The 12,325-nt window shown below is 51.3% G+C and overlaps 1 protein-coding gene across 2 annotated transcripts in view; it reads left to right on the forward strand.

Moving 5' to 3' along the window:
* Nucleotides 1–4,866: 4,866 nt before the first annotated feature.
* BPIFB4 (BPI fold containing family B member 4) overlaps nucleotides 4,867–12,325 on the forward strand; it is a 32,069-nt gene continuing 24,610 nt past the window's right edge. For both annotated transcript variants that reach the window (XM_016937706.2, XM_016937707.2), the window contains exons 1-6: nucleotides 4,867–4,964; nucleotides 6,791–6,911; nucleotides 8,215–8,277; nucleotides 8,668–9,175; nucleotides 10,193–10,297; nucleotides 11,322–11,465. In XM_016937706.2, coding sequence (XP_016793195.1) covers nucleotides 6,806–6,911; nucleotides 8,215–8,277; nucleotides 8,668–9,175; nucleotides 10,193–10,297; nucleotides 11,322–11,465 — 926 coding nt within the window. In that variant the 5' untranslated portion in view covers nucleotides 4,867–4,964; nucleotides 6,791–6,805. The remainder of the gene's footprint in view (nucleotides 4,965–6,790; nucleotides 6,912–8,214; nucleotides 8,278–8,667; nucleotides 9,176–10,192; nucleotides 10,298–11,321; nucleotides 11,466–12,325) is intronic.

Below are 12,325 nucleotides of genomic sequence, written 5' to 3' on the forward strand. Positions count from 1 at the left end.
CCTCCCATCCAACCATCCATCCATGCATCCATCCATCCATCCATCCATCCATCCATCCCCCCTCCCATCCAGCCTCCCATCCATCCATCCACTCACCCTCCCATTTAGCCTCCTATTCAGCCATTCATCCACCCTCCCATCCAACTTTCTACCCATCCATTATTCTATCCACCCACCCACCCATTCTCCCATCCATCCATCCATCCATCCATCCATGCATCCATCCATCTTCCCCCCTTCTTCCTTGCTTCCCTTCCTCCTTCCCTTCCTCTGTCCCACCCTCCCTTCACTTTTCTCGACCTTTCTTTTCATTCATCCACCCTACGTTTATTGGTGCCTGCTACATGCCAGTGCCGGGTGACATGCTCGGGTTTATCTTCCTGTGTCTGATTTCCAGACACTTCCAGTGCTACTGATTCCCATCATGGTTAAATGAGTGGCTTGAGTTAGCTGCCCATGTTCAAATCCCTTCCTGGCTTCTGGTTAGCCATGCGGCCTCAGGCAAGTCATTTCCTCTCCCTGAGCCTCAGTTTCTTCATCAGTAACTTGAGGATGTCCTATTATGGCTTCGAGGATTAAACCAGCACTCAGGATGGTGACCCATCCGTAAGAAGCCCCCAGTTCCAGTTAGCTCTTGTTACGGTTGCATTATTCTATCTCCTCTCCATGCACAGCCCCAGCTGTCCCTCCTCATCTCTCACAAGGAACACCCTTCCCTGACTCCCACCCTTCTCTCTTTCATCCCATCCCCCTCCTGCCCATCCTTGACCTCCTCTGACCGTCTCTCACTGTCACAGACAGCCCTGCAGTGGCTGGATTCCTGGCGCCAACAGGAAAGCCTCCAAGCTCCGAGGTTTGGCATTTAAGGCTGCCTGTGACCTGGCCTCAGCTGATTCCTCCTGGAGCATGCAGAGGGAGCAGAGCTGTCTCTGTGCCTTGGGCTCCTCGTCTGCGAAGTGGGAATATTATAGTATTTACTCACGGGTCATCTAGGGATGAAACCAGACAATTCTTGTAAAGTTCTGAGAAGAGTGCCTGGCACCTGGAAAACGAGTAACAATGTGCAGCCAGGCCTTTGCATGGCTCTTCCCTCTTCCTGGAACATTCCCTCTCCTCTCCTCCAAGTGTGCCTGGCAAACCTGTGCCATCCTTCATACACAGGACAGCGCCTCCCCATGTGGCAGCAGGGCCCAGGATTGTATGGGCCACACTGGTCACTGCCTCAGTCTCACTCTCCCACTTGCCCAAGAGCTCCTCAAGGTCAGGGACAGTGTCTGCTTCATCATGGTGAGTCCTGCAGCTGCAGAGAGTAGAGGTGAGAGCGGTTAACCTCTGATGAGCGCTTACTGTGTGCTGGATGCTACGTCAGATGCTTAGCATCCCTTAGTGCACTTAACTTCACAGCCCCCAGGATGGGTGGATATTATCATCCTGTTCTACATATAAGGAAACTGAAGCTCAGAGAAATGGAATCAGCCAGCTTCTAAGTGGCAGAAGCAGGATTTGAACCAGATCCCTCTGACTCGAATTCCAAAGTCTGGGCTTTCACTGCTATGCCAGAAAGTTCTTGCTGCATTTATTGCACGCTTACTAAGTACCAGACACTGTTCTAAGTGCTTTAGGTATGTCATGTCATCAGCTTCTTGAATCAGGCCTGCTTTCTAGGAACTGTCTTCACCTTCATTATACAGTTGAGGAAACCAAGGCATAGAGAAGTTAAGTGGTATGCTCAAGGCCACACAGCTAGGTTGTGACAAGGTTGAGATTTGAACCTAGTACCCACCCCTGCCTCTGGACCCCAGTCTCCGAACTCCGCCCTTAGGGTGAGGAATCAAGCAAGACTGAAGAGAGCCCCTTGCAGCTCTGGAGGGCTGACAGTTCATGGCAGGGGGGCAAGGGCTGAGTGGAGTTTTGGTGGTGGGTCTGATCTGTTTTCTAATCTCAGCAGCCCCAGTGTGACCGCCTGGCCCCTGTGTGGCTGAGTCACCTTGGAGGTGAGTCACCTCCCAGGGAATCTGGATGTCCTTCCAGCCGTCCCCCACTAGGTCCTTCCAGCTCCAGACAAAGGTACCTTTTGGAAGCTAAGCCCAGGTGATCTCCCTGGCGCCAGGGCTGCCCTAATCCTCTCAGGGTGGCCAGGAAGGACCCAGGGGACAGGCTGGCCTGAGGACTGAGAATGGGCATAGAACCTTGGGTGACTGGCACCACCTTCATGTGTGCACTGCCCTCTACAGTTTATAGTGTGCATTGGTTCCTGCCCTCTTAGGAGTGGGGAAAGGCACAGTTGCCCTCTTTGCATTGTATTCCATTTAAAACTGTCATATATTTGTATCACAAACATTTTTATCACACTTACTAAGTGCCAGGCAATGGGGAACCACAACGACTTTAAACAGGGAAGACCCAGGAGCTGAGTTACTCAGATGAGTAGCATCATTTTGAAATGTCCTTTCTAGTTTCCCCATTTTACAGGGGTGCAGACTGAGGCACTGAGAAAGAGTCGTTGTCACAAGTTTATGCTGCTAGCAGGCCGGGCAGAACTTGCCCCTACTCAGTGTCTGCTTTCATCAAGGGAAACTAAAGGGGGCTGCTGTTTACGGAGCTCCGAGGCTCCAGGGACATTCCACACATTTCCTATGTAACTCTCAAAACCCTCCTGGGAAAGTGTGATTATGCCCATTTTGCAGGTGGCCAGACGGAGGCCAGGGAGAAGTGATTGTTGAGGCTAAAAGGGCAGATGAATGTGGGAACGCAGGAGTGTATGACTCTTGGAGTCCCTATTTCACATTCCAGGAACCCCTCCAGCCCGCACGGGAGGCAATGAGGTGGTCTGGGCTGAAGCTACTTCTTCATGCTCCTCATCGCCCTCCAGACTTGCTGCCGCGTGGGACCCAGGATGATAAGGATGTAAATGCCACTCGCTGAGCCCAGCTGTGTGCAAGGCCCTGTTCCCAGAGCTTTGCAGGTCAGGACGGTTCCAATCACAATCTTACAACCAAGGAAACAGCGAGAACTGGCAGCAGAAGTCAAGCCCAGCAGCCAGCTCTAGAGCCTGTGCTCTTAACGGTTCCATCAATGCACCCACTGCAGATGGGGAAACTGAGTTCCAAGGTGGGACTGGCCCAGTGGCACAGAAGTGAGGGGTGACATCGGTTGAGCTTGGCAGGACTTATATCAATGACGCCTGCCTTAGAGTCCCCACTGCCTCCAGGGAGGAAGGAGGAGGCATCTCCTTGGGGAGTCGGGGGCAAAACACGTTTATTCCCAGTTTGACTTGAAAGCAGGCCTTGGTGGAGACAGAAATGTCTCCTGCCTCTCAGAATTCACAGACGGGCAGGGTTGGAGCAGGGAGGAGGTGGCATTGATTAAACATGGAGGTAGGACCTGGGTTGGGGCTATGGGGTGGGAAGATAGGGAGCACTCTGTCCAGTGGAGAGCGAAAGATGAGTTAATTAATTCATTCACTTGTTCACTTGTTACACTGGCATCTATGCCTGTGCTGGCCTAGGAGTGGGGCACATAGCTGGTTCGCCTGGAGAAACAACACTTCACTATGGGCCCCAGGGATCTCTGGATGGGCCAGAAGAAGTGTAGGGGCTGGGGGAAGCTTCCTGCAGCTCCTTACCTTTCACCCTTTGAATCTGGAGAGGGCTTTGTAGACAGCAGGGACTGCACATGCAAAGGCCCAGAGGCAGGGAGCACAGGGGGTGATGAGGAGGGGATGGAAGGAATGAGTAGCTCTGTGTGAAGAGAGGACTGGGATGTGTGTATGGAAGGCCTTGGATGCCAAGTGAAGTGGTCTGGGCTGTGTCCCAGCAGGTTTTGGAGGGTGCAACTGGGAAAAGGCAGACGGAACATTCTGGGGTGGTGGAAATGTTCTATATTGTGATAGGAGTGTGGGCTGCATGACCGTAAAATATGGTCAAAACTCAGCAAATGAACATTTAAGATTTGTGCATGTCACTGTATTTAAAGATATAAAGAAAAGAATCTGAATGGCATGCAAGGTGAAGTGTTTAGTGGTAGTATACTGATGTCTGCAACTTTCAAATGCATAAAAAATAAAAGATGGACTAACAGATGGATGCAAATATGACAAGAATGTAAATGGTGGGTATAGTTGGTGGGAACAACGTGACAACCATGTGTGTCCGCTGTACATTTCCTTCAACTTTGCTATAGGTATGAAAATTTCATGAGGAAATAGTTGGGAAAAACCTTGTTGTATCTCATACATAGTAAACACTCAATAAACAGCAGCTATTGTTATTACTTTGGGACTATTATTTCAGACCCCTAAGAAATGAGTGAGGAATATTTTTCAGATTAAAAAAATGCACATTCGTGCACCAGTCCCAAGTTTGAGGAGCTGGATTCATATTCGTCTCCTTTAGTCCTAAAATCAGCCCTGTGAGGCAGGTATTATACTCATTTGCCAGATGGAAAGAATGTGAGGCTCAGAGGAGGGAAGTGGCTGGCCCAAGGTCATACGGTGAGTTGGGGGTTGAGCAGGGTTTGAACCTGGGTCATCCTGATGCTGAGTCCAGCCTGGGCACCTCCTGTCTACCCAGATCATCTGGAATGGCTAGTGCCTGCCTTAGAGTTAGAAACTAGATGCATCTGGGGGTGATTCCAGTTCCCCAAGCTTGAGGCCTAGCTGGGGTCTCTGGGAATGTGCCCAGCCCAAGGGCTGATAAAACCCAGCTCATGTGACACCATTTGGGGCTGAGTGCCAGTCTTGGAATTAGCCACAAACCGCAAACCTTTATGGTTTTGGGGCTCAATGCCCAATTTGCAGAGCAAATCTGAATTCCGGTCTCTTGTAATTACACAGTATTTCCCTCCTGGGGTCTGGGCTCAGCCTCAGGCTGCTATATAAGACTGATCTGTGACCAGACTCAGCCAAAAGCAGAGGGGCTGGGGAACAGGACTTCTCAAGACTCAGCGGCAGGGACCTCCTAGGGGTAAGGAGGTGCACCTTGTCTACTCAGTGTCCGGCAGGGGAGGCACAGGCCTGGGAAGGTAATAAGGAGAGGGAGTCCCAGCCTGGAGATCCATCAGGATGGCCCCTCTCCAAGTTCAGCGGTCTTGTCTGTAGCATGGGCCTAGTCAGGAGAGCCTCTTGGGAATCAACAAAAAGGCCTGGGTCATGCCAATTACATGCATGCGCAGAGCTGCACTCATCTTTCCCAGGGACGTTGGGTACCGAGGGCCTTTGCTACCTCCTGGAGACGCCTCAGCTGTTTGCTGATGCCAGAAATCTTCCATCGGTGCCCATCTTTTTAACTGAAAGGGGTGATTCCTTTTTGAACACAGCTCTCTGGAAAGTGAGGTTAGGATGAGGTGAGGAAGCCAGAAAAAAAATTTATTGCATATAGTAGTCCTTTATATTCTAGTGTAAATGAATGCCTCTAATATTCTTCTGGGAGCAGATAGGAGTAGGGAAAGAATTTGGGGGCTCTGTGAAGTCCAAGAGAAATGGGGACAGAAAAAAGAGGAGAGTGTGCCTAAACAAAGGTGGCTGAAACCAACAATTTCTTGGCTCAGATGAGAGGCCATGCCCTGTGCTGACTCTCTGAGGTTGGTGGATGTGTAGCCGGGGCTGATGGAGTGAGAGAAGTGGATGAGGGCACAAAAGGAGCAAAAGAAAGTTTCCCAGAGGCTATGCAGCTCATTCCAAAATGCATGTTTCACCTCCCCAATCTCATAACATTCCTCACCCACTTCTTAGGGGTCTGAAATAACAGTCCCAAAGTAATAACAATAGCTGCTCTTTATTGAGTGTCTACTATGTATGAGATACAACTTGTTTGTGATTTGGGAGCAGAAGTTCAAAAAGGTAAAGTCCCTTTCCTAAGCATTAAGACCCAGATATCTCTGACCTAGAGCCATTAATATTAACCACGTGGTGTAGAACTGACTCCTCCAAAGAGATGGGAAGAGTGTTTGCTGGTGAGCTGGATGTGTGGAAGGGTGGCTAGATGAATGCATTGATGAGTAGATAAACTGATGGAAAGATGAATGGATGGATGGATGGATGGATGGATGGATGGATGGATGGATGGGTGGATGGATGGTTGGTTGGATAGATGGATGGGTAGGAGGATATATGGCTTGCCAGCTGTTTGGATGACAGATGGATGATAGATATATGGGAAGATGGATGGATGGTGAGATGGGTGGACAGATGACTAAATGGAGGAGAATGAGTTGATGAGTGGATGGATGGTTGGTTGGATGGATGGTTGGTTGGATGGATAGATATATGGCTTGCTGGGTGTTTCCATGACAGATGGGTAATAGATAGATGGAAAGATAGTAGGTTGAATGTATGGGTGAACAGGAGAATAAATACGAAGGGGAGAATGAGTAGATGAGTAGATGGGTGAGTGATGTAGAGGAATGAGTAGATGAGTAGATGGGTAGATGCTGGAGAGAGTTCCTTAGAACCTGCGAGCTCCCAGTTTGGTGTTTTTGTTGGAATCCCTATTACCCATCTCCCTGATGCTCAATTTGTCAATTCCATCATGGGAGATAATTAGACATCCATTCTCTGAAACAGTGTGTTTAATGGGTCTGCTTTGTGTCACCAGATTCATTTCAATTTGAAAAACTGAAAAGGTAGTATCTGGAATTCTGGACCCTGCCTTCATATGTGACCTTGGCTGGTTTCCCCTCTCTCTCGGTCCCAGGGTCCTGAGATGACTCTTGGCTGGGGCTGCCTAGTGCTACCTGCTGGCCAGGGTGGTGGCGCCCAGCCACATCTGCATCTGCACTTTCTCCTCCACAGGGAAGCAGTGCCAGCATGTGGATGGCCTGGTGTGTGGCTGCGCTGTCTGTGGTGGCTGTGTGTGGCACCAGCCACGAGACAAACACGGTCCTCAGGGTGACGAAAGATGTGTTGAGCAATGGTGAGTCCAGCCCCGAAGGGGTGAGGGTTGGCATGGGGCAAGCAGGGCAGCTCTGCCAACTCTGAAGTACCCAGGAACCTCCTCCTGCTAGCAGAGTTCACATCGGGAGGCTGGGTGAATTCTACTCTCTGGGCCTTAGTTTCTCCTTTTTCTTTTGACTACCATTTCCTGAGCACCTACTATGTGCCAAGCACCATACTGGTGACTTTATGCTCATTCTTTAGAGGCAATAGAGAACAGTGATTAAGAGCCCTGGATCAGCCTTCGTGGGGTTCAAATCCTGACTGTGTGACCTTAAGTTCATGACTTGAGTTCCCTGAGCCTCAGTTTCTTTATCTGTAAAATGGGTGTAATTATGGTCTCTATCTCAGAGAACTGATATGAGAATGAAATGAAATGACCTTTTGAAAACTTAGCACAGCTCCTGGGACTTAGAAGGCCCTCAAAAGTGGGAGCTATAATTATTCCTGCCTCCAATTCTTAGGACCTTGCTTTTGTCATCTAGCATGTGAGGACATACTTTCTCCCTCCACCCATCCCAGGCTATCATGAGCATAAAAAAATGAGATTATTTCCTATTTAAGTGATCTCTGAGTACCTCACAGGCCTCAATCTTTCTATCCATCAGACGGGTACACTTCTGGCCTTGACTATTTCCCAAGAATCAGTTGCGATAATACATAAGAAAGTTTATTTTATTTTATTTTATTTTATTTGAGATGGAGTTTCGCTCTTATTGCCCAGGCTGGAGTGCAATGGTGCGATCTCGGCTCACTGCAACCTCCTCCTCCCCGTTTCAAGCGATTCTCCTGCCTCAGCCTCCCGAGTAGCTGGGATTACAGGTGCCCACCACCACACCTGGCTAATTTTTGTATTTTTAGTAAAGACGGGGTTTCACCATCTTGGCCAGGCTGGTCTGTAACTCCTGACCTCATGATCCACCCTCCTCAGCCTCTCAAAGTGCTGGGATTACAGGCATGAGCCACCACGCCCGGCCTGAAGTCAATTTTTTAAAGCTGTAAAGTGCAGAGCACTTAGAAGGGAGGGCAATGAAGAAAATCCATGAAGGGCTGGCTGATGTCCAAATCTAGTTAAAGTAAGACCAGACAAAACCCAGCAGAAAATGAGCTGGCCAGGATGCCAGGGCTAGATCAGCCTGGAGAAGTCATCCCGTTCAGCCTCTGCTCTTCGCTGGTGGGAAAAGTGAGGCCCAGGGAGCTGAGCAACACTGTGAGGTGCTGCCTGGGGGCTGGAGGCGGAAAAAAGGGAGGAACCCTGGACTGATGCCCTTGCCTCTCTGCAGCCATTTCAGGCACGCTGCAGCAAAGTGATGCTCTCCACTCGGCCCTGAGAGAGGTGCCCTTGGGTAAAGCCCGTGGTGATGGTGGTGGGCCTCTCCTGGGCAGTCTGCTTGGTGGAAGTGGAAGTGGAGGTGGTGGGGGAGGTGGTCTCCTGGGGGACCTGCTTGGTGGTGGGGGTGGATGGGGTGGCAGTGATCTGTTGGGTGGAGGCTTACTGGGTGGCAGTGGCAGCAGTGGTGGGGGGTTGCTGGGTGGAGGAGGTGGCAGTGGTGGGGGCTTGCTGGGTGGCAGTGGTGGGGGGTTGCTGGGTGGCAGTGGTGGGGGGCTGCTGGGTGGCAGTGGTGGGGGGTTGCTGGGTGGCAGTAGAGGGGGGCTGCTGGGTGGCAGTAGTGGTGGTCTTTTGGGTGGTGGCCGACACCATTACAATGACTACAGACGCACTGAATTCCCCCGAGGTGTTGGTGATATTCCCTACAATGACTTCCATGTCCGAGGACCCCGCCCAGTATATACCAACGGCAAAAAACTTGGTGGTAATTACAAGTATGGTCACATTGAGACCAGCGACAACACTGCTCAGCTGGGGGGCAAATACCGATATGGTGAGATCCTTGAGTCCGAAGGAAGCATCAGGGACCTCCGAAACAGTGGCTATCGCAGTGCCGAGAATGCATATGGAGGCCACAGGGGCCTCGGGCGATACAGGGCAGCACCTGTGGGCAGGATTCACCGGCGAGAGCTGCGGCCTGGAGAAATCCCAACTGGAGTTGCCACTGGGGCGGTGGGCCCAGGTGGTTTGCTGGGCACTGGAGGCATGCTGGCAGCCGATGGCATCCTTGCAGGCCAAGGTGGCCTGCTCGGCGGAGGCAGTCTCCTTGGTGACGGAGGACTTCTTGGAGGAGGGGGTGTCCTGGGCGTGCTCGGCGAGGGTGGCATCCTCAGCACCGTGCAAGGCATCACGGGGTAAGGAGGGGACGGGTTCTCCCCAGAAAGCCCCCATACACCTCCAAATGGGGGTGATCACTCCCTAAAGCTGGGGTTGCCGGAGGGAAGGTCTTCAGAGCCCCACACACTTCAGGGCTTGGCCTCAGGATTGGAAGTTTTAAGACCCCCAAGTTACATGGTTTGGGTCTTGGCATGAAACAGTCCTAAGTTTGAGACCCAGTTCAACTTTTCATGTTTGTGTGTGACTTTGGGCCATTGACATCATCTCTCGAGTCTCAGTTCCCTCATCTGTAGAATGGTCATAGTAATACAGTGTAGTGGAAAAGACCCCAAGGATTTTAAAACTATACATATATATCATAAGTTCTATGCTCAGCCTGTTCCTCATAGTCGATGTTTAATTTAACAAATATTTAAAGCTCCTGCGATGTGCAGAGTACTGTGTTGGCAGTGGGGACATGACCCAATGGTAAGCCAAGAAAAGACACATTCTCTGTCTCCACGGAGCTTGCAGGTTGATAGGGTACATGGGCATTGATAAGAAGCCTAAACATAACCATGCAGTTTCAACAGTGGCAAGAAGTTCATGGAGAAATAAGAATCTCTATAACGGGGCAGCTCACCTACTTAGGGAGGTCAAGGGAGGCTTCCTGGAGGAAGAGGACCTTAAGTTGAAATCTGAAGAATGTATAGGAGGGAATTAAGCAGGAGGAACCTATATGTATAGGAGGGAACCAGGCAAGAGGGGCAGGGATGAGCAGAGAGAGGGAATGGCATCTTGACATGCAGAAAAGATTCAAAGGAAATATACGGAATGCACACAGCGGGCCTCTGGGCATTGGGATTACAGGTCATGGCATTTTTGCCTTAATTTCTCTGTTTTCCACATTCTGTCCTTGAACTGCAGGTGTCTAGTGTCTTTAGAGTCAGAAGGAACAGACGGGGAGCAGAGAAAGGGGGTGTAGGGGAGGGTGCTCGGGTGAGTGGGTGGTAGTTGGGGTGGCCGGCCTTCTCACCACTCTGTGTCCCGAGCAGGCTGCGTATCGTGGAGCTGACCCTCCCTCGGGTGTCCGTGCGGCTCCTGCCCGGCGTGGGTGTCTACCTGAGCTTGTACACCCGTGTGGCCATCAACGGGAAGAGGTGCGTGCCCTTGGCCCTGGAGGGGTCCCCACCACCCTATGGCCCAACCTCTGTATCCATAACACAGAGGCTAGGAAGAACTGAACTTCTGCCAGTGCATGCCCACAGACTTGCACCAGAGGCCATCTGTCAGTGGTGAAAACAGCCTAGCACAGTGGTTAAGATCTGGGAGGCTGGGCTGGGAGCGGTGGCTCATGCCTGTCATCCCAGCACTTTGGGAAGCCGAGGCAGGCAGATCATCTGAGGTCAGGAGTTCGAGACCAGCCTGGCCAACATGGTGAAACCCCGTCTCTACTAAAAATACAAAAATGGGCTGGGCGTGGTGGTGGGTGCCTGTAGTCCCAGCTACTTGGGAGGCTGAGGCAGGAGAATCGCTTGAACCCAGGAGGCGGAGGTTGCAGTGAGCCGAGACCTCGCAACTGCACTCCAGCCTGGGCAACAAGAGCAAACCTCCGTCTCAAAATAAATAAATAAATAAATCTGGGAGGCTGGAGTCAGGTGACAGCTTGGGTTCAAATCCTGACTCTCTCATAAGCTGTGTGACCTTGGGCCAGTCCCCCAATGTCACTAAACCTTAGTGTCTTCACTGGCAATGGGATAATGAGGTCACCCCCTTTTCCAGGTGACTGTGGCCGTAAGTGGGGAAAGGCAAGCAAAATGCTTCCTGGAATAGGGCCTTCCATGCACTAGGTGCTGACTAGAGGACCTCAGAGGGTGGGCTTCTGTGTGGACTTATCCCCGTGGGATGAGGTCGTGTCCACCAAGCTAGGCAATTGGGAGTCACCTTGGAAACCAGAATGTGTGCTGAGCCCTGTTCCCAGCCTTTGAAGCTCATGGGCTGAGGGGGAGATAGACTTGTTCACGTGTGACTTGAGGGACCAGGGAAGAGTTCTGGGTTGGGTTCCTTAGAGATGAGCAAGGAGCATAGCAGATGGCAGGAACAGCAAGGACAGGCCTGGGTAAGGGTAAGCTCCTGGCGGCTGGGGGTGACTCATGGTCTCCCTGGCCCCTTGGCCTCCTCCAGTCTTATTGGCTTCCTGGACATCGCAGTAGAAGTGAACATCACAGCCAAGGTCCGGCTGACCATGGACCGCACGGGTTATCCTCGGCTGGTCATTGAGCGATGTGACACCCTCCTAGGGGGCATCAAAGTCAAGCTGCTGCGAGGGTGAGTGCCAGCCGGCAGTGGAGTGCCTTGGGGGTTGCTGGAATGGTCTGTCTTTGGCAAACAACATGACGTCACCCACCTGCCCATAGGCACTGGGGTGGGCAGGACGATGATGCTGTGGGGTGGTGACTACTCACGCTGAGCCAGCTGTACTCTCACCTCTGTCCCTGACCTGGCACATGCCTGATGGGAATTCATGGGCTGCACCTTCAAACCCAGGATGGGGCCTTTGACCAGCCTGGAAAATATGTCATTTGCAACACACATTCTTTCCAGCTTTGAAAAGGTTTCGATCTGAATGGTCAGGAGCATGCCTGAGACTCACATCTCAGTTCCACGGTTCATTGCTGTGTGATTTTGGGTAGCCCTCTTGCCCTCTCTGAGCTCCAGTTTCCTCATCTGTGAAATGGGCAATTCTTTTTCCTTCAGGAATTGAGATAAGGAATGGAAAACACTTAGTGATCAGCTGGGATATCTTGAGAGCTGATGAACGTACGTCCAACAGGGATTGTGTGCGTTGGTGCCCCAGATCACAGGGGCATTCCCCACTTGGTTCTGCCCAGTTCAAACCTGGTGAGGGGATGAGAGTTTTCCTATGACATGCTCCTTACAAAATGTCCAAGTCTCCATCCTCTGGCGAAGTGGTGTCAAGTGTTCGTATACTGGCCAGCACGCTGTCCCCAGGTGGTGCTCTTGGATGAGCACACACTCAGAGCGGTCTCTTTCTGTTCACTCCATGCCCTCTTCTTTGGCTTCTCTCTTGGAGGCCTCTGTCCCCACTTCTTCCTCTCCATTATTATCCATCTTTTGGCCCAGTCCCCCCAGCCCTTGAAACTCATTGTGCAACTTGAACCCCAAAC

Source organism: Pan troglodytes, chromosome 21, assembly GCF_028858775.2.
Source record: "Pan troglodytes isolate AG18354 chromosome 21, NHGRI_mPanTro3-v2.0_pri, whole genome shotgun sequence".
In the NCBI taxonomy this organism is placed as follows: Eukaryota; Metazoa; Chordata; class Mammalia; order Primates; family Hominidae; genus Pan; species Pan troglodytes.